At 40.7% G+C, this 23,178-nt stretch overlaps 1 protein-coding gene across 1 annotated transcript in view; it reads right to left on the bottom strand.

The window, feature by feature from the left end:
- Window positions 1–2,881: 2,881 nt before the first annotated feature.
- TM4SF18 (transmembrane 4 L six family member 18) overlaps window positions 2,882–23,178 on the bottom strand; it is a 41,711-nt gene continuing 21,414 nt past the window's right edge. The window contains exons 5-7 of the mRNA XM_008159002.3: window positions 6,935–7,077; window positions 3,882–4,062; window positions 2,882–2,915 (exon numbers count right to left, since the gene is read on the bottom strand). Coding sequence (XP_008157224.1) covers window positions 2,901–2,915; window positions 3,882–4,062; window positions 6,935–7,077 — 339 coding nt within the window. The 3' untranslated portion in view covers window positions 2,882–2,900. The remainder of the gene's footprint in view (window positions 2,916–3,881; window positions 4,063–6,934; window positions 7,078–23,178) is intronic.

The raw sequence follows: 23,178 nt of genomic DNA, 5'->3' as shown, positions 1-23,178 counted from the left end.
CACCTATATAAGGTTCATATATGTTTATCAGGGTTATATCCCTTTGTTGGATCTATCCCTTTAAGATTACATAGTGACCTTTGTTGTCTCTTGTGATGGCCTTCATTTGAATGTCTGTTTTGTCAGATAAGAGTGTTGCTACTCCAGCTTTTTTTCTTTTCCATTGCATGGAAAATTTTTTAGCCCCTCACTTTCATCCTGTGTGTGTCTCTTGTTCTGAGGTGGGTCTCTTGTAGACAGCATATAGTTGGGTCATGTTTTTGTATCTATTCAGTTACCCTATGCTTTTGATTGAAGCATTTAATCGTTTTACATTTAGGGTTATTATTGAGAGGAATTTACTTATAGACATTTTAATTCTGTATGGCTAGGTTTTTCTCTCTGTTTCTTCTTCTTCTTAGCAATCCCTTTAGCATTTCTTGTAATGCTGACTTGATGATGATAAACTCCTTTAGCCTTTTTTTTTTTTGTCTGGGAAGCTCTTCATTTGACCATCTATTTTGAATATTAGCCTTGCTGGATATAGTAATCCTGGTCTCAGATCCTTGCTTTCCATTACCTTGAGTACTTCATTCCATTCCCTTTTGGCCTGTAGAGTTTCGGCTGAGCAATTAGGTGTCAGCATTTTGGGAACTCCTTTGTAGGTAACAATTTTCTTTTCTCTTGCTGCCTTTAAGATTCCCTTATTATCTTTAAATTTTGGCATTTTAATTATCATGCGTTTAGGTGTGAGTCTGTTTGGGTTCTTCTTGTTTGGAGTTCTCCTTGCCTCCTGAACTTGTATGACTTTTACTAGGTTAGGAAATTTTTTCCCTTACCAGGTTAGGAAATTTTTCTACCATTTTTTCTTCAAACACCTTCTCTATTCCTTTTTCCCTTTCTGCCTCTTCTGGCACACCTGCTATTCTAATATCACATTTCACATTATCCCACTGCTCCCTCTAGCTGTCCTCATGGTTTTTAATTGTTTTTTTCTTTTTGGTGCTCTGGATGAGTGATATTTTCAATTCTGTCTTCTAATTCACTGGTTAGATCCTCCGCTTCCCCCAATCTGCTGTGTATTCTTTCTTATGTGTTCTTTATTTCTGTTATGTCATTCTTTATCTCAGACTGTTCTTTTTTCATAGTTATGATATGTTTTTTCATACTCTTAAGCATTTTTACCATCATTACTCTGAACTCAGTTTCAGATAAGTTTGTTATCTCTGCTTAATTTACCTCTTCTTCTGGAGAATTCTCTAATTCTTTCATCTGGGGGTTGTTTCTTTGTCTCCTCATTTTGGTTGTCTGTGTTTGTGACTATGTTTTAGGTAGGTGCTCTACACCTTGCAACCTCTAGTGCAGGACAGTGTTAAAGGCAATTTCTTACTAATTGGATCAGGCAAAGACTCAAAGCCTCCAGAGACTGCCTCTGTCTATAGACTAATTGGATTACAACTTGAATTTCCCCCAGGCAATTGTATAGCAATAGTTTTTCAACAGGGTAGGGCAGTTGCTTCTACCTGGAGGCTAATTGTTACTTTTAACATCTTAAGTGACCTCAGGGCAAGGTGTTTTTAAACAGGGTGTGTCAACTGATTCCCCCCAGGCAAGGCAAATGTCTATGTGGGGAAGATGTTCTCTGCTGTATGAGGGAATGACTCAGCCCAGGAAACTTGGGGTATCTGCCTTTTGAGTTCTATCCCCCAAGTTCCCAGTCCTGGGTTCTGCTCTCACAGCTCCAGTCCACTTCACCCTCCCTCTGCTGGAGCACAAGGTGGGTGGCTCCACAGGGAATTTTTGTGTGGTGGCCCTTTAAGAGGGTGCCTAAACATTTAGCTGCCACTTTCTGGCAGAGCACTTCACTGGTTTTCATAGCTAAATGTTATGTGGGTACCCTCCTAAGATTTGATGCTCTCTGCTAGAGAGCCCAGCTTCAGGGTTAGATCCCAGATTTCTCAATGGCCCCTCTCAACAGCTTAGATATCTCTCCACAACTTCAGTTCCTATCTGTGGGTTCCCAGCCAGCCCTTTCATGCCCCCACCCCTCCTACCAGCCTCTATGCAGTCTCAACCTTCAGTCTTCAGGTATCTGGGTTCTCTCCTATGTTTTCCATTGATTATTCAGGGAGCCTTTCCGTATTTCAGTTGTAATTCCAGCTTATTCCTGGGAGCATCTCTGTGCAGCATCCACCTACTCTCCTGCCATTTTTAATCCTTGTTATCCTCTTTTTAAAGATTAAGATACAGGCTCAGAGAGGATATATAGTTTGCCTATGGACACAGCCAAGTTTCAAACCTAGGTCTAAGTCCAGTTCTTCTGCTTGACCCTTACACATGTTTCCTAATAAACTAAAGGGCCAACAAGAACAACAGCAAGAATGAAACTTTCTGAGATGCTCGGTCTGTGCCTTAATCTGAAAAAAAAAAATCAGTTTTATTTATTTTAGATAGTTATGCTTATGTAAATGTAAGATTGTAATCTGCTTTTTCACATAGCACTATTCATAGTCTTTAAAACATCATTTGTAATGACTATGAATTGTTACAACTAATGTAACACTCTTTATTTAATATTTCCCCTAAACTTTGAGTGTTTTGGTATTCTAATTTTTCAGAATATTAAATAACATTGAAAATTTCATCTTTTATTCTTATTTATTTCCAAAGTATAGATTATTAAAAATAGATTTGTTTGATCAAAATGTATAAACATTTCTAAAGATCTTGACACACATTGCTTGGAAAAAAATCTAAATAAAAGTGTGGCATAATTTGCACTTTCAGTGAGGATTGTAAATTTCACAAATGACTACAAAAAACACCAAATGGAGGAAATATCATTTGAATATTGTCAAATCTAAATAAAAGACTTAGATAGATGACCATAACTTGATAATGGAAAGCATTCTTGTCCTTATTCAAATGATTCCAGGCTACAAAAAAAAGGAAAACCAAAGTAAGTAAAGTAGTAAATTTGACTTGATTAATGATTCATAATCCAGGTAGCAACTGAAATTTACAGTTTATATTCAAAACATAGTGGACTAGAAGAATATCTATTTGAAACTGCTAGGAAAGGAATTATCTAATACTAGAGGCCCCGTGCACTGATTTGTGCACTGGTGGGGGTCATGGCCTGTGGAGATCGGCCTGCTGTGGGAGCACTGCTCATCCCAGTCAGTAGAGTGGCACTCCCACTGTGGTAACACACTGACCATCAGGGGGCAGCTCCTGTGTTGAGCATTTACCCTTTGGTGGTCAGTGCGCATCATAGAGACTGGTCAACCAGTTGTTCTGCCATTTGGTCACTGGTCTTTTATATATATATAGATATGTTGTTAAACAAGACACAAGATCTTAGTCACAATTTCTCTTCACTCCAGACTTGCTTGATAGGTTTAGTAGTTTCAATTATAACTAAATTAACATTAATATTTTAGCAGATGATGCAGAAATAATTCATAGATAAAGACATATTTCACATCTTAAAAACCACTCACTAATGACTCAGTATAAAAAAGGATTTTTAACTGAATGTACCAGCATTCAAAGGAATGAACAAAAAAATTCTCAATGCACATGAATGCATATATTTATTTGATCTTTGGGTTATAACTACATGGAACACTAAAATGTTGCTCATTGAAAACACTGGGTTATTTTCATTATGCACCATGGAATACAGATTTTACTATTACATTGATTTAATCCATATAGACAAACCAACAGACACATTGAAAATATTGGAAAAATTAGATGTATTAGGTGTTGAATAAAGAAAGATGAGGGCAGTAGGAATGGAAATAATGGAATTCTAAAGGAGTTTTTAAAAAACTCATTGAATCCTGGGTAGTGAGGGTAAAATGGGTGAGGTACAGGTGCCAGTGGGGGTCTGTTACCTGGATGATGACTGAATAGGTTCCACATAGTATCTTGGATAACTGAATGACTATTCTAATGAGGCAGATGATCACCTGAAGCCCACTGAGTGCTATGAGAATGGAAAACAAAATGATGTTCCACTCCACTACATGTGCAGGTTCAAGGCACTGAGTCCATATGCTGGAATCTGTAAGAAAACTGAGAGAGAGGAAGGAAATGGTCAACAAGACCCAACAAGGCCAAAGCCTACATACTTGGTCCAAGGAAGAAGGCTACAGTTATTTATATGTTTGGGACACTAATATATATGATTAAAATATATATTATTAAATATGAATTAATATATTTTAAAAAATCATTCAGTACATATATTGAACATATAGCATATATAGCACCAGACTGTACTTATTGTAAACATGGTACCTGCCTCAGAGACAATTCTAATTCAATTAGGAAGCAAGACACATACTGAAGAGTTCAATAGCAATGAAAAGCAGCATATGCCAATACCAAGAGAGGTAGAGACTTCTTGTCTCTGGGAGTCCAGAAGTTAGCCTGAGCTGTTGGGCACAGAGCTGAGCTTGCACTGGATATAAAATCACACAGGTGGCAAAATGAAAAAGAGAAATTCTGCTAGATATTTCTAGACACTGTCCCAACACCTTCTAGAACAGTGGTTCTCAAACTTGAGCATGTATCAGGATCGTGGAGGGCTTGTGAAAATGCAGATTGTGGGCCTCACCACAGAATTTTTGATTCAGCAGTTCTGGGTGGGGCTCAAGACTACATTCCTAAATTCCCAGGTGATGGTGATGTTTCTGGTCTGGGATCCACAGTGTGAGGACCTCTTCTTCAGAATGTTGCTGTCCTGCAGCTCTTAAGAAGATTTAGACTGTGAGGTGGGAATGCAAAAGCTGAAAAGGTTTGATCAGTCTAGTTTAGCATAGAATTGTGAGAATTAACTTCCAAGATAATTTTAAAGCCACACTGAATCAATCTGATGACTTTTGCCCACTTTCAGGTCTACCATGACCATAACCTCTTCTTATAAGGAGGACACACTCTCTGTTCAACTAAATCTGTGGTTGGCAAACTGCGGCTCGTGAGCCACATGTGGCTCTTTGGCCCCTTGAGTGTGGCTCTTCCAAAAAATACCACGGCCTGGGCAAGTCTATTTTGAAGAAGTGGCGTTAGAAGAAGTTTAAGTTAAAAAATTTGGCTCTCAAAAGAAATTTCAATTGTTGTACTGTTGATATTTGGCTCTGTTGACTAAAGAGTTTGCTGACCACTGAACTAAATCAAAATGGAAAACTGGTCTTTAAAAAGAATCACCCAAACAAAAACAATCAAACCTATTTACTGGAATTTTCTATAAATATCTTGTCGATAGTAAGATGATTTTTCTTAAAACAGCAATCTGGGCAATCTGGGTACCAGCCAAAGTGGCTATGGGTATTAATGTCTGTGGCAGAAAGGAATGGTGTCCTCACCACCATGACCTTTATTTTCTCTTTATTTTTCTCTCTCCTCACTCCATTTCATTCTTATTCCCCTCTGTTAACTCTATTTCCTATTCTGTATGCTCCAGTACACTGAGAGGCACTGAGAATTTCTTGATATTGCCCATGACCCTTGGGTCAAGAGGTAAAGACCATTGAATATAAAGTCACAACATCCAGACCTGTAGGATCTTGGGTAAGGGATATTACATCTCTGACCTCTAGAGTCTTATCTGGAAAGTGAGCTTAAAATATCTAACCCTAAGGTTACTGTAACTGTTTGTTGAGAATTATGTAAAAATTCTTTGTAACCTATAAGCACCAACAGGGTTTGCAAGGAATAGAGAATTTGGACCAGGTGAATGAAAATATCAAGGGCAACTTGAAAGGAGTAATGGAGAGGCATGTGGGAAGCCTGAGATTCTTGCAATCAAAAGGGGAGGCTTCTTTGGTTTTGGGGTGGGGAAAAGTTCAGGGGCTAATGGCATAAAAAAGGGATTTTTTGCAGCCAGCAGGACTTGATACATAAGGTCCCTTTCCTGAAGTCCTTCAATCCCACAGGATTGTCTCTGAATTCTCAGAAAGGCCTAGGGTTGTGTTTCAGATTCTCCTGACATTAGAAAGAGCTTTGGCTAGAGCACCTTGTGGAACCTTCAGAATAAAGGCAACACAGAAGCAGTTCTGCCAAGGAGCTCTAGGTGAGCATGTGAGACCTCAAATAGATGTGGGTCTTGAACAATAAAGGCAGTCATTGGGGGGTTAAGAAGAAAATGTGACTTCCTCAGGGAGTAGTATGGACACTCCCTCATTTTATTCCGCTAGAATTCTGAGCACAGGATGAGACAGGACAAGATTCAGTTACCCTCTTCTGAGTCTCTGTCTGGGTCCTGCTACCTTTTGAGATGCTTCTGCAGATGCTGGTAGGCCAGTAAGCTCAGCACAGTGCCAATGGGAGGCATTCTGTGATCCAGCATCAGTCCTTCAACACCTGAACTACCATATCACCCTCTTCAGCAGACTTCTAGTCTCCTTCAGTACATGATAGAGAAGCTCCTGGCTCCATCTACAAGCCCCTGCACCTAGGCGTGTCTCTGCATCTCAGTCTGCACTTTGTTACTCACTCTGCCCCTGCTGGCATAGCTCTGGGTGGCACCCATCCATGTGCACTGTAATTCTCTCTCAGCTGAGTCCTTTTATATCTGTAACATACCACATGCTCAATCTGGCCACAAAACAAGACTGACTTCCCAGAACCACTCAACTGCTCCAGCAGTTGCCAGACCACAGTAACCATGAAGTCCTATTCTGAAGTATGGGAGAAACATTTATTTCATTTGGATATATCCATGATAGCCTCAAAACAGTGAGTGCATGTGGCATTAAAAGACTGGAGAAAAAAAAACATCTGAACAAACATCAGAGCAGGAACATATTAGTCTGGATATTAGTAAATGAATAAGAAAATTCTGCACTAAAATCACTCCATGGAACACCAAAGTGATCATGGAAAATGAGCATGAGCATTAAGTCAGGTATTTCTGACCTCCTTGGCTTGAGGAATTATTCCTTACCGTCCTGCAGTGCCTTCAAAGGTGTATTCCCAGCCATTGAGGGTGCGGCAGTATGGGCCTTGGACAAGGCCCAAAGCCGATATAGCCAGGCAGTATCCAGAGAAAGAAATTCCAAGGCCAGAGAATATAATTGATAGCAGTGTCTAAATTAAACACAGAAGGAAGTTAGTGCCATAGAGTGAGACAAGGGGATAGTGTGGATAAGTGATCAGATAGGTACTTTCCTCTACTCATCCAAGCCTACTCAATTCTCTGAAATAAAAAATGTCTTGACAAAAATGGGAACATTAAATTCAAACTCACCTGATTCTAAAAATAAGTTTTTAAATGAATTTTTGTTTGGCATTCCATAGAAATGACTAAGTAATTTATTAAATTTCTTTCTTTTTTTCTGGAATTTTGACATCAAAATAATGATTACCTCATATATAATGCAGTGAAGGTATGTAATCAATCAATCTATACTTATTTATTGAAGATGTTATTTTCTAAGTGGCGGGTATCTAAGAATCATAAGTTATGAACCCTGCTTTTCTATTATGTAGATGATATTTTAATATCTTCACAAATAGAAATATGAGGGGAAATATCAGGTGTTAACCTAGATGGTCATGTTTATATTTAAGTCAGGCTGGGTTGATAGGGAGGAGAGTGTTTTCATTTGGATGGAGAAAATGAGCAATGTTCACAGACAGCAGCACAGGTGGAGTTGTGAGAGTGAGGAGATTAGTTTGACTTAAGAGGGGGTCCTGCAGAGGAGTAGAAGAGAGAATTATGAAGACAATGGTGCTAATGCTGGGGAGACAGGGTTGATAGGACACACTCTAACCCTTGTGTCTCTTACAGACTGACTGCAGCTTGATAGATCTGAGTGGAACATGGCCTTGAGTGATGGATCAAGGACTCTGGACTTTCTCCTTCCAGGCAAAGGGCTTTCCCTCCATAACCTTTCATTTCAAAACTAGAGGCCTGGTGCATGAAATTCGTGCATGGGGGGGGGGTTGTTCCTCAGCTCAGCCTGCACCATCTCCAATCTGGGACCCCTTGAGGGATGTCCCAGTGGGATCAGGCCTAAAAAGGCAGTCAGACATCCCTCTCACAATCCAGGACTGCTGTCTCCCAACTGCTCGCCTGATTGCCTCTAACCGCTTCTGTCTGCCAGCCTGATCACCCCCTAACAACTCCCCTGCCATCTGATCAACACCTAACTGCTCCCTTGCCGGCCCGATTGCCCCTAACTGCCCTCCCCTGCCAGCCTGGTCACCCCTAACTGCTCTCCCCTGCCAGCCTGGTTGCCCCTAACTGTCCTCCTCTGCTGATCTGGTCCTCCCCAACTGCCCTCCCCTGCAGGCCTGGTTCCCCCCAACTGCCCTCCCCTGTAGGCCTGGTCCTCCCCAACTGCCCTCCCCTGCAGGCCTGATTGCCCACAACTGCCCTCCCCTGCTGGCCTGATTGCCCACAACTGCCCTCCCCTGCTGGCCTGATCACCCACAACTGCCCTCCCCTGCAGGTCTGGTCACCCCTAACTGCCCTCCTCTGCTGGCCTGATAGCCCACAACTGCCCTTCCCTGCAGGCCTGTTACCCCCCAACTTCCCTCCCCTGTAGGCCTGGTTCCCTCTAACTGCCCTCCCCTGCAGGCCTGCTCACCCCAACTGCCCTCCTCTGCCAACCCGGTCACCCCTAACTGCCCTCCTCTGCTGGCCATCTTGTGGCTGCCATCTTGTGGCAGCCATCTTTGACCTCATGGGGGTGGCCATCTTGTGTGTTGGAGTGATGGTCAATTTGCATATTACTCTTTTATTATGTAGGACTAGAGTCCCGGTGCATAAAAATTCATGCACTCGGGGGAGAGGAGGGTCCCTCAGCCCGGCCTGCACCCTTTTGCAGTCCAGATCCCTTGGGGTATGTCCACCTGGTGGCTTAGGCCACTCCCTGGGGAAAGGGGCCTAAGCTTGCAGTGAGACATCCTTAGTGCTGCCGAGGAGGCGGGAGAGGCTCCTGCCACCGCTGCTGTGCTCACTCTGTTAGCCCAGCTTGTGGTTGAGTGGAGCTCCCCCTGTGGGAGCACACTGACCACCAGGGGGCAGCTCCTGCATTGAGCTTCTGCCCCCTGGTGGTCAGTGCATGTCATAGCGACCAGTTGTTCCTGGTCATTCCACTGTTAGGGTCCATTTGCATATTAGCCTGTTATTATAAGATTTTCAAATCTACAAAATTTGAAAGTATAGTACAATGACCCCTAGATACCCCTTACCTAGACTCATCTTTTGTGAATATTTACCACTTTTGCCTGCACAGTCTCCCTCTCTCTCTGTATGTATATGTACATACATATATTTATTTACAATTTTTTCTTGCTGAAAATTTTGAAAGACGTTGTAATTTCTTACTCCTGCATACATCAGCTCATATCTTCCAAGAATAAAGATATTCTTTTATTCTGTAACTGTTTTTTACCATTTCACACAGGAGCCAATAAAGTTTTTTGTACAAAATCACATCTCTTTAGTTTTCTTTAATCTACATTAACTTTACTGCCTTTTTGTCTTTATGTATAGTAAGTTATTTTTGTAGAATCCCAGACAGTTTTCTTGTAGAATGTTCTACATTCTGGGCTTTTCAGATTGTTTCCTTCACATTGGACTTGGGTTGAACCTGTTGGCAAGAACACATGATTGGTGTGGGTACATTGTGGGTCTCTCACTGCTATTGGTAATGATAAATTTGAGCTCTTGGATAAGGTGGTTTCCTTCAGATCTATAAATGTACATTTTTCACTTTGCAATTAGTAAATAATTTGTGAGATAGTACTTTGATATTGTGTCATATCCTGTTCCCTAAAGACATTTGAATGAACGGATGGATTTAGCATCCACTAATGATCCTTATATCCATTGGTTGCCAATTATCACAATAATTGGTTGCAATGTGCTGCTTTTCTATCATTTCTTTTGCATTTATATTATCTTTTTTTTTTTGCACAGAAGAACTTCCATTTCTTTTTCCACTGCATCTCTCTTTTTGTATATATTCTGATTCATACAAATTAATAACTTATTATTCTTTTAGATGTTGAGATGATCCAAATATGGCTAGTGGGAACATCCATTAAAAGTCAATTCCTGTGCCCCTTGACATGTCCTTATCATTCTTTGAACATTTTTGTGCTTTCTGGCACAGATGTTTCAAGCTCATCTTGAATTTATGTTGCCCTAGACATGGCATAATTTCCTTTTCTGACAAGCTATGTAATTAGTTTTGAGCAAGAATGTAGTATAAAACAAAATATGATTTTGGAAATTTCTCTAGCAGTGATGTCATGCCAACTGGAAGTGAGAAAACCCAGGAACAAGGATTCTATATGGAGACAACTTCAAGTCAAGTGACAAACACATGCACTAGAGAAAAAAGACATTCAGAAGGAAATGAGTAGCTGAAGATGACTGAAGAAAAATTCTAGAGTTTTAAAGTTATATGAAAAGGAGACAGAAATAGAAATGTCAAGAAAAATAGTTTGGTTTGGAGAAAAATTAATTTAGTTTTAGAAGTGCTTTTTTAAAAAAAATAAGAGTAGGATAGCTAAATAGAAACATGCAGTAGCAACTTGAAGATAAATTCAAAAGCTGAGACCAGAAAAAGAGAGAACAACAAAACTGTGATTTTAGGATCAAGGTTATCTATATTTCTTTGTTTAAAATCATTTTACTAATTATAACATTAATACATGTTTATTATGGAAAACTAGAAAATATATTTCAAAAACAAAAGAATAATTTTGCTTTTCTCCTCTCTGATATTATTTCATCAATATTCTCTCATATGATTAAAAGCTCTTTCAAGTTATATTTCTCATATTGATTTTTATAGAATTTTATTCCATGATGAAATGACATAAACAGAGCTACTTTTTGTTTTACAGTAGATTGTTGTTAGTTATACTTTGTAAAGAAAATTTGCCTATTCACCAATGCCATCTTTGAAAAAGGAAGAAGGATGTTTTGAAAAGATTGAGCTCCTTGTTTATCAAATGTACTCTTAAGCAGTTCACTGGGAAGATCAGTGAAGAATTTCTTCATTTGGCAACCATAGCATAATATATATGTATGTATATACACACACTACAATGTAATTAATACCATATACCATTGCACAATTGAGGTAAGCATCAAAATAAAGTGAGAATAAGAATCTCTTGGCCCTGGATGGTGTGATCCAGTTGGTTGGAGTGTCATCCCATGCACCAGAAAGTCTTGGGTTTGATTCCTGGTCAGGACATGTACCTAGGTTGTGGGCTAAATCCCTGATTGGAGTGTGTGTGAGAGGCAACTTCTCTCTCTCTCTCTCTCTCTCTCTCTTTCTCTCTCTCACCTCTGTCTCTCCTCCTCCCTCTCTTAAATCCATAAAATTAAAAAAAAATTATTTGAAAAGTGTAAAGTAAAATCAAAATTATTGATACCTATTATTTCAAATGCTCCTATTTGGCTGGTAATTGTTTTCCAGGAATAACAGCCCACAGAATTTTGGCAGAAGATGAGACTCTCTGGAGGAATGAATATAAGCCAAGAAGTTTATGAAGTTCAGGATATGCTACACTAAAATATAGCACCTTGGCATATTGAATATCTTAAGCTGAAGGAGCTTAAGAAAATTGAAGAAGCAGGACTCCATGTGCAGAAAATTGCAAGTTGAAGTAAGTCACTCTGCCCCCATCTGCCTTTCTTCTCTGAAACAAGTCATGAAACTCCCATGACAGGTACCTTCCCTGTACCAGGAAGAAGGAAGAAATTATCACCAGAGACAGGGAATTTGGGACCAAGAAGTTTGTATAAACAGACTTGTTAAACTAAACTTTATCTTCTAGTTACTTCTTAACCATTACTATCCCTAATTCAAACCCCTCTATTTTGCCAATGTTCAAAAATGTTATTGTTTCTTTGTGTAAAAGAAGATTTCTGTCCTGGCCCACCTCTTCAGGTCTTTATTCTCTTGTGAAGGATCTCAGATACATGTAAAAATTCAGCAAAACCTGTATGCATTTCTTTTGTTAATCTGCCCTTGTCTGTTTAATTTTCAGACCCAGCTAAGGATCCTAAGAGGGTCAAGTAGAACTTTTTTCTCTACTATAATTTCTTGCACCCAAAAATACTGCACCATTAGCTGGAGACACCTTGCTTGATCTGAAAGCTGCACTTATAGATTCTGAACCTCTGACTAAATCTGGCAGATGGTAAAAATTCTGGCAGATGGTAAAAATTCTCACTACATCAGACTTTTAGATCTGCCTGCTGCAACCAGTTGGGCAAAGGTGGTAATAAATTTGTTTCATTTTTAGATTTAGATTGGCAGGAATAAAACATTTGTAAGAATTAGTTCTTTGGATTATGACTCTGGTTAAATATTGGAAGATTAAAAATGGCAGCGGAGCAAGTGGAAGCTCACAGACATGCTCTTAGGACCAAATTGCAATTAAAACTACAATACAGAAGAACCACCCTGAAAAATCAACTAAGGACTAGCTGGAAAGAACCCTGATAACCAAGGAAGAAAAGCGGAGACCACATAGAGACTGGTAGGAAGAGTGGAGGCATGAAAGGGCTGGCTGGGCTAAGGAGAACAAAGACACTATACTACTGGACCCCTCAAGACACCTTCTACATAAGACCATCCCATAAAGATTGGGAAGCATAACAGTTATATCTAATACATAGAAGCAAATATAAAGAGACAGATAAAATGGGGAGACAAAGACACAACCCCCAAATGAGAGAAAAGAATGAATCTCCAGGAAAAGAACTAAATGAAATGGAGGCAACCTATCAGACATAGAGTTCAAAACATTGGTTATGAAGATGCTCAAGGAACTTAATACAAACAACAACAGCATGAAAAGGGAAACAGAGGCCACGAACAAGAACCAGATAGTAATGAAGAATGATTTATTTGACATGAAGAACACACTGGAATGGAATAAATGTAGATTGGATAAAGCAGAGGACAAAATCAGCAATTTGGAAGAAAAGGTAGAAATAAATACCCAATTAGAGCAGCAAATAGAAAAAGAGAATTAAAGGCAAGAAGAGAGCTTAAGAGAGCTCTGGTACAATGTGAAACATAACAACATCTGCATTATAGTAATACCAGAAGGGGAAGAGGGTCAGCAACAAACAGAGAGCATGTTAAAGGAAAAAATAAAGAAAACTTCCCCAATCTGGTGAAGAAAAATGTAACACAAGTTCAGGAGACACAGAGAGTCCCAATAAAGATGAACCAAAGAGACCCACACCTAGAAACATCATAATTAAAATGGCAAATGTTAAAGGCAAAGAAAGAATCTTAAAGGCAGCAAAAGAGAGAGAAAAATTTACATACAAAGGAGTTCCCATTAGAATGTCAACTGACTTCTCAATAGGAACACTTCAGGCCAGAAGGGAGTGGCATGAAGAAAATTATAAAAAGCAAGGGCCTAAATCTAAGACTACTGTATCCAGTGAGGCTATCCTTTAAAATTAAAGGTGAAATGTAAAGCTTTCCAGACAAAAAAGGTTAAAGGAGTACATTACCGCTAAACCAGCAATGCAGAAAATGTTAAAGGGACTGTTTTAAGAAAGAGAAGAAAAGGAGACAGAGGGGATAAAGAAAATTAAAATGTTAATAAATAAATACACATCAATAGTAACCTTAAATGTAAATGGATTAAACGCTCCAGTCAAAGGACATAGGGTGACTGAATGGATAAGAAAATATGACCTGTACATATACTATCTTCAAGAGACCCATCTCAGAACAAAAGATACAGACAGACTGAGAGTGAAGGGATAGAAAATATATTCCATGGAGATGGAAAGGGAAAAAACGTTGGAGTAGCAATACTCATTTCAGGCAAAATAGACTTCAAAATAAAGGCCATAACAAGAGACAAAGAAGGCAACTTCATAATACTAACAGTAATGATTCAACAAGAAAATATAACCCTTTTAAATATATATGCACCCAATATAGGAGCACCCAAGTACATAAAATACTCTTGATGGACTTTAAGAGAGAGATTGACAGCAATACAGTCATAATAGGGGACTTCAACACTCCACTGACATCACTGGATAGATCTTCCAGACAAAAAATTAACAAGGAAACAGAGGCCTTAAATGACATACTGGATCAGATGGATTTGATATTTACAGAATATTTCGCCCCAAAGCAACAGAATATATATTCTTCTCAAGTGCACATGGAACATTCTCAAAGATAGACCACATGTTAGGACACAAAACAATCCTATACAAATTTAAGAAGATTGATATAATACCAAGCATCTTCTCAGATCACAATGGCATGAAGTTATAGATCAACTACAATTAAAAAAACCTCAAAAACACTCAAATACATGGAGGCTAATAGCATGTTATTAAACAATGAATAGGTTACCAATGAGATCAAGTAAGAAATTAAAAACATCCTGGAAACAAATTAAAATAAACACACAACCACCCAAAACCAATGGGACACGGTGGACGCAGTTTTGAGAGGAAAGTTCATAGCACTACAGGCCTACCTCAAGAAACAATGAAAAGAACTAATAAACTATCTAACCCTACAACTAAATAAATTAGAAAGAGAACAGCAAGAAGAGCCCACATGAAGTAGGAGGAAGGAAATAATAAAGATCACAGAAGAAATAAATGACATAGCGAAAAAATAAAAAAGAAAAAAGTACAAAAGATCAATAAATCTAAGAGCTGGTTCTTTATAAACATGATTGATGAACCATTAGCTAGACCATCAAGAAACAAAGAGAAATAAACCAAATAAATAAAATCAGAAGTAAAAGAGGTAATGTAATAATGGACACTAGAGAAATACAAAGGATTGTAAGCAAATACTATGAACAACTATATGCTAACATATTGGACAACCTGGGTGAAATGGACAAATTCCTAGAAACATACAATCTTCCAAAACTCAATCAGGAAGAATCAGGAAACCTGAGTAGGCCAATAAGAACTAATAAAATTGAAACAGAAACTAAAAAACTTCTAGCAAATAAAAGTCCTGGACTGGATGGATTTATAGGAGAATTTTACCAAACGTTCAAAGAAGAACTAACACCTATCCTCCTCAAATTATTCTTAAAAATTCAAGAGGAAGGAACACTCACTTCAAGCTCCTTTTATGAAGCGAGCATTATCCTAAATCCAAAACCAGATAAAGACACTACAAACAGAAAATTACAGGCCAATAGACCTGATGAACACAGATGTTACAATCTTCAACAAAATATTAGCAAATTGGATCCAACAATATATTAAAAGATCATACACCATGTCCAGTGGGATTTATTGAGGGGATTCAAGGCTGGTACAATATTCAAAAATCAATAAATGTGATACATCACATAAAGAAATTGAAAGATTTGAAATCTTTGAAAACAAATTGAAACTACATGACCATATCAATAAATGCAGAGAAAACATTGGACAAAATCCAGCACCTTTTTTTGATAAAAGCTCACAGTAAAGTGGGAATAGAGGGATATATGACAAACCTACAGCCAACATAATACTAAATTGTGAGAGTATTATGGGCAAAAACTAAAAGCGTTACCTTAAGAACAGGAACAAGACAGGATGCCAGCTTTCACCACGCTTATTCAACATAATATTGGAAGTCCTAGCCACAGCAATCACACAAGAAGTGATAAAAGGCATTCAAATTGGAAAGGAACAAGTAAAACTCTCATTATTTGCAGATGACATGATATTGTACATAGAAAACCTAAAGCTCTAGCTGGTTTGGCTCAGTGGATAGAGTATTGGCCTGAGGACCAATGGGTCCTGGGTTCGATTCCAATCAAGGTCACATACCTTGCATACAGGCTCCTCCCCAGCCTGGGCCCTGGTCATGGCTGGTGCAGGAGGCAACTAATCGATGTTTCTTTCACATCAGTATTTCTCTTTGTCCTTCCCTCTCTCTTCCTCTCTCTTTAAAAATTAATGGAAAAGTACCCTCGGCTAAGGATTAAAAAAAGAAGAAGAAAGAAAAGAAAACCCTAAGGACTCTACCAGGAAACTATTAGACTTAATAAATGAATTTGGCAGGGTAGCAGCATACAAAATGAACATCCAGAATTAGATGGCATGTTTATATACCTATAATGAACTCTCAGAAAGAGAAACTTATAAAGCAATCCCATTTACCAGGCAACAACAAAAAAAGATACCTAGGAATAAACTTAGCCAAGGAGGTAAAAGACCTGTACTTGGAAAACTATACAACATTGAAAAAATAGAGGAAGATACAAACAAATGGAAGCATATATCCTGTTCATGGATTGGAAGAATTAACATCATTAAAATATTTATACTACCCAAAGCAATCTATAGGTTCAATGCAATCCCTATTAAGATACCAATGGCATACTTCACAGAACTAGAACAAATACTCCAAAAATGTATATAAAACCATAGAAAAACCCCAAATAGTGACAGCAATCTTGGGAAAGAAGAACAAAGTAGGAGGGATCACAATACAGGATATCAAAATATACTACAGAACCATTATAACCAGAACAGCCATATAGACGAATGGATCAGAACAGAGACCCCAGTAATTGACCCATACCATATGTAAATTAACATTTGACAAAGGAGGCAAGAGCATACAATGGAGTCAAGATAGTCTCTTCAATAAATGGTGTTGGAAAAATTGGACAGATACATGTAAAAAATGAAACTAGACCACCAACTTACACCATATACTAGAAAAGACTCAAAATGGATAACAAAAACTTAAATATAAGGCATGAAACCATAAAAATCTTAGAGGAGAACATGGGCAATAAAGTTTCAGACATCTCACATAGCCATCTGTTTATGGACACATCTCCTAGGGTAAAGGAAACTAAGAAGAAAAATAAATGGAACTACATCAAAATAAAAAGCTTCTGCACAGCAAAAGAAACCACTGACAAATTGAAAGGGAACCCACTGAATGGGAGAACATATTTGCCAATAATACATCTGATAAGGGGTTAATATATAAAACATATAAAGTACTCATACAACTCAACAAAAAGAACACAAACAAATCCAACTAAACTATGGGCAGAAGACCTGAATAGACATTTCTCCAAAGATGACATACAAATGGCCAAGAGACATATGAAAAAATGTTAAAAGTCATTAATCATCAGAGAAATACAAAGTAAAACCACAATGAGATATCACCTCACACCTGTCAGAATGGCTATCATAAAAAAAAAAATCAACAAACATTCAGAAAGCCAAGAGACATATGAAAACATGCTCAAAGTCACTAATCATCCAAGAGATGCAAATTAAAACAACAATGAGGTACCACCTCACACTTGTCAGAATGGCTATCATCAACAAATCAACAAACGACAAGTGCTGGTGAGGATGTGGAGAAAAAGGAACCCTCCTGCACTGCTGGTGGGAAGGCAGACTGGTGCAGCCACTGTGGAAAACAGCATGGCATTTCCTCAAAAAACTAAAAATGGAACTGCCATTTGACCCAATAATACCACTTCTAGGAATATATCCCAAGAAAACAGAAACACCAATCAGAAAGGATATATGCACCCCTATGTTCATAGCAGCACAATTCACCATAGCTAAGATTTGGAAACAGCCTAAGTGCCCATCAGCAGATGAATGGATTAGAAAACTGTGGTACATCTCCACAATGGAATACTATGCTGCTGTAAAAAAGAAGGAACTCTTAACATTTGCAACAGCATGGATGGAACTGGAGAGCATTATGCTAAGTGAAATAAGCCAGTCAGTGAAAAAAAAAATACCACATGTTCTCACTCATTTATGGATAATAAAAAACATTATAAACTGATGAACAAAAATAGATACAGAGGCAGAGAAGCATCAAACAGACTGTCAAACTACAGCAGAAAGGCTGGGGAGGGTTGGGACGGGAGGAGGTAAGAGATCAACTGAAGGACTTGTATGCATGCATATAAGCATAACCAATGGATACAAGACACTGGGAGGGGGGTGAGGGTATGTGCCAGGGGGTAGGGGAGGCTGGGGGAAGGTCAATTGGAAAAAAAAAAGAGAGAGAGACATATGTACTACTATTTGTAATACTTTAAACAATAAAAAATATTTTTAAAAATCAACAAACAACAAGTGCTATCGAGGATGTGGAGAAAAGGGAACAGTAGTTCTCTGCTGGTGGAAATGCACATTGGTGCAGCCACTATGGAAAACAGTATGGAGTTCCTTCAAAAAATAAAAAATGGAACTTTCTTTTGACCCAATGATCCCATATCTGAGAATATATCCTAAAAAATCCCAAAACACCAATAAAAAAGGATATATGCACACCTATGTTCATAGCAGCATTATTTACAACTAGTGTCCCAGTGCATGAATTCATGAATGGACGCGGTCCCCAGGGGGGTTGGGGAGGCAGGACACTATCGGCCCTCCAGGTGGGCAGTGGTTCGCCCTTGCCAGCGATCCGGATCCGTCCCACTGTCGTTCCCGCCACCTGGCGGCCGCGTTTTTTGTTTGTTTGTTTGTTTTTGACACTTCAACTGTTTATTCCATAATCAGAAATGGATGTACGTTACCACAGAGGATGAAACCCCACTGTAAATAATTGAAAGCAGAAAAAGGTAATTTCACACAATGTCCCGTTATCAACCCAGATGGGTGCACAGGTGCAATAACACATGAATGAGGGAAATCTAACAGGCTGAGGGGTTCAAGAAGAATGTCACCCACATGGTAACAAAATCCAAGTGCTCTAGAGACCAGCACCAGGCCGGTCACAGGCCTCACTTCATAGGACGGCATGGGGTGCTGGGCTCTGTGGTGGCTGCATATCTTTCTGTGTAGTTGTCTGTGGGCCAACTGCTCTCTTCCTTCTCACTTAGGGTGAGCAGCATGTGAGGGCAGAGCAAGCTGTCATGAAACACAGAAGGCTGCCCAGAGCTGAGGGGCGTGGCCAGGCCCACGGGGTGAGAGGTGGACACAGAGGACGCTTTCTCACCCAATTGTGGGCCAGACTGGCCAGACTTCATCTGCCTGACTTCACCCAGGGAGGGACCGAGCAGCGTATCTGGCTCTCCATTCTCTATCCTTCTATCTGTAACACCTGTCACCCTTGCCAGGCCTCCCCCAAAGTGAGTTCAGTTCAATCCCTGAATGTAAAAGGGCATGGGGTGGAGGGGCTCCACTCCAGTGCCCCCTGATTCCTTGTGGTAAAACCTGGTCTCAGGACGGTGGCCACCACTGCAGAACATAGATCTGTTTCAAGAAAAGTTGGGAATGCAGACTTTCGTATGAGCCCCTATTCCAAAAGGTGGCAGTTTATTCACATTGTGGCAAAGACACCTTCAAGAGTGACATAAGTGGGTAAAGTCAGGGCCAAACTGGGCCATTTCCTCATCCAATCTCTCTGAAGTGCGTGGACAGAACCAAGTCCCAGCTCTTCGCAGGACACTTCTGGGTTTGTTTGTTTTTTTAAGTCTAAAGGACTGTAGTCTGTCTCCATTTTTGTTCTTTGGGATATTTTTCATCATAGGATAAAAGGATATGTACATTGAGGCAATCCTTTTGAGATACAATATTCCAGTTAAACTCTTGTGATGAAGACAGTGCCCCTCAGAGGGAGGGAGCCAACAGATTGGGAGCAAGAAATTTTGAAAACCAAAGGGATGACAGAGACACTAAATCTTTCCTTCATGCATCTGACACCCCTCCTCAGGCAGCCTGCAGGCCGGGTGTCTGTTGGACCTTTACCACTTGATGTCCAGGCTGCTAGGCAGTGTGCAGGGCCACCTGGGCCCAGGGGGAGTTACACCCCCCCCACCTCCAGTCACTCCTGGTAAAGCTCCTGCACATGGGCCCTGGTCTCCAGGGCCACACCAGGATGGCGGCTCAGATGCCTTCCATCTAGCAGCACCCTGTCCCTGTCCGCATGCCCGTCCTCTGCCTGGGCCTGGCCCCTGCCGCTTAGGCATCCCCCTCCACAAAGTGGCAGGGGAACTTGCCCCTCTTCAGCTTCAGGACCACATTCTGGATGTTCCGAAAGCCATAAGCAGCCGCAAAGTGTAGCAGAACCTCTTCATCTCTTTCAAGGGTGATCTGGAAGTCTTGTTCCTGAGGGTGCGGTAGGTGAGCACCCCCACATTCTCATTGAACAGCTCCTTGGCCATGTGCCTGAAGATGTGTGCCAGGTCCCCGACAGAGCTGGCACCCTAATGGAGCCTCACCTCCTCCTCCTTCATGTCTCCAGAGTGTCCATGGCAGTGTCATTCATGGCAAGGCCACTTTGCTCCATTATCTGGACAATTTCACCTGAGGTTAACATGCAGTCAACACCCTGGGAACTAGGCAAAGCTGTGGGAACTATGTAAAGCTGTGGGCCCTTTCTCAAAGGGCCTCCAGTTTCTTGTCATAACACGGGGCCACAATGATGTAGAAAAGCTTGTCTGAGGACAGGTTCTGCCGTCTGACAAAGTAATCCTGCACCAGATTGCCCATGATCTTCTGGGGAGACTTGGCCGTGCAGAGGTGGGGGGTGGTGGGGTGACCCAGCACCTGCTCCGCATATGGACCCAGCTGGGGCAGGCAGAGGTCAGCATGGGTAGCTGGGGCCCTTTTTCACGGTGCTGGCAGTACCAACACACAAATTCCTTCTGACTCTCCAGGATGCTGAAGTCCACGGCTATCTTCACGTCAAAGACAGTGCGCCCCAAGGCTTTTGAGGAAGCTGCAGAGTCTTCTGGATGCAACAGTGACACTGAGGCTGAATTTAGCAGCAAAACAAGGCAGAGACTGAGGACACACGGACACTGCTAGCACCTTGTGCTGTGAGGTATCACATTTCTTATTAAGGTTCAGAACACGGAAGAAGTCCTTGGCATTCTGATGAGAAACTTGGACTGCTTCCTTGGCGGTCACACAACTGTCACCAGGCAGTCACTCAGATATAACTTGGCATTGGCCAACTTATGGAATTCTCCCTTCTCTCCATTTTCCTGAGCCGGACTTTGGACGTTAACTGTGGCATTCTCTTGGTCATTGGTGTTTGGTTTTTTTTACTACATTCCTTCCATGTGTGCAGCGATCACACTTCATCTGGAGTGGGGCAGGCAGGGGGGCCAGCGTGCGTGACCTGGAGGAAGCAGGGGAGAGTAGTCACAGCTCCTTACAGAGCTTCTAAGGAGGGAAAGTGGCTGAGGTGCCCGAGGCGGAGTTCCAGGAGGCTGGCAGTGCTGTAGGAATCCTGCCAGCAGCACTGGTCCATTGGTGCTTTGGCCATTCTCTGGAGATTGAACCTGCAGGACTACTGAGGGAGTGAGTGGCTGCTGGTCATTCCAGTCGTTCCAGTTGCTGGCTTTTTAAATATATAGATAGCTAAGATTTGGAAATAACCTAAGTGCCAAGGAGTAGATTAATGGATAAAGAAGGTGTGGAGGGGCTCCAGTTGCGCAATCGGTTAGCGCGCGGTACTTATAAGAAGGTGTGGGACATTTACACTATGGAATATTACGCAGGTATAAAAAAGAAGGATCTCTCGCCCTTTGGGAGAGCATGGATGAACCTGGAAAATATTATGCTAAGTGAAATAAGCCAAACCAATAAAGACAAATATCACATGATCTCACTTATTTGTGGAATCTAATTAACAAAATGAATTGACCAACAAAATAAGACCTGAAGCAGGGAGGCATGGAACAGAGTGATATACCTTGATGTCGGGTTGGGGGGACAGAATAGATAAACCAAAGAACTTATATACTTACTAGTATATGCATAGCCCATGGACACGGGCAATAGGGTTGTGAAGACCTGGAGGGGAGTAGGAGCTAGCAGGAGGGGCGGGGGGAAGTGGGGTAAAATGGGAGACATTTGTAATACTATCCTATATAATAAAAGCTTAATATGCTAAGTGTCTGACTATTTGACCGTTCGACCAGTCACTATGATGTGCACTGACCACCAGGGGGCAGACGCTCCGACTGGTAGGTTAGCTTGCTGCTGGGATTCGGCTGATAGGGACTGGGCGAGACAGGCCGGATATGCCCTGGAGCCCTCCTCAGTTCCTTCCGGGCCCTGATCGTGCACTGGTGGGTTCTCTCAGCCTGGCCTGCACCTTCTCACAATCTGGGACCCCTCAGGGGATATCAGAGAGCTGGTTTCAGCCTGATCCCCTCAGACCAGGCCGAGGGACCCCACTGATGCATAAATCCATGCACTAGGCCTCTAGTCAACAGTAAAAACTATATTTTAAAATGGGGAAAAAATCATTGGCAATTGAAAAAAAAATTGATTTTGTGGTGCCCAATAGTTATTGATACTTTCCCCCCCGGGGATAACTATTGCTTTCCTGTTTCTCTCTTGTTTTGTGTCCTGAGAATCTGGCTTGCCTTTCTGTCTATTGGGGCATGCAAGTGACTTAGACAACCAATTGTTAGACTGAGGGCCCTCAAATAATGGTATACATAAATGTGGGTTGCACCCCATTTGTGACTAGCGTCCTATTGACTATTGCCAGCTCTCAGGAAAGTCTTTCTTTTGGTTATCTTTGGGACCAGTTCTGCATCTTAGGAGGGCTCTATCTTTTTACCTTCTTTGGGGATGACTCTTGAATTCACAGCTAAGTACTGGTTTTAGTTTTAAGTCACTTGATAGGTAAAACTTTGATATAAATATTTGCAACAATTTTTTTTAAAAAAAGAGCTCTATGACCAGAAGTTGGCCAAATTCAGAGCCTTGATAGAACTTTATTTTTTTTTTAAATATATATTTTATTGATTTTTTTACAGAGAGGAAGGGAGAGGGATAGAGAGTTAGAAACATCGGTGAGAGAGAAACATCCATCAGCTGCCTCCTGCACACCCCCCACCGGGGATGTGCCCACAACCAAGGTACATGCCCTTGACCGGAATCGAACCTGGGACCCTTTAGTCCGCAGGCCGATGCTCTATCCACTGAGCCACACTGGCTAGAACTTCTTTTAAGGGCTCTGTCCTAAACTGAAATGAAGCTATGTACTCAGAAGAAAAGCAAATATGCTGAAGGCTTTGTGGTGTGACATTAAAGCATTCCAGAGACACACAGCTCTAAATCTAGATTATAGAAATTTTTTACTTCTATCTTAGTTGAAAGATATAAGAAGCAAATTGAAGCTAATGTAGTTGGATGTGGGGTGGGGGGGGGGCAGGGAAGGGGTGTCAGTCTTTTATATCATTCAGGGT

This window comes from Eptesicus fuscus, chromosome 3, assembly GCF_027574615.1.
Source record: "Eptesicus fuscus isolate TK198812 chromosome 3, DD_ASM_mEF_20220401, whole genome shotgun sequence".
Lineage (NCBI taxonomy): Eukaryota > Metazoa > Chordata > Mammalia > Chiroptera > Vespertilionidae > Eptesicus > Eptesicus fuscus.
Note: the sequence above shows the minus strand (reverse complement) of the source record. Positions and strands in the feature narration are given on the sequence as shown.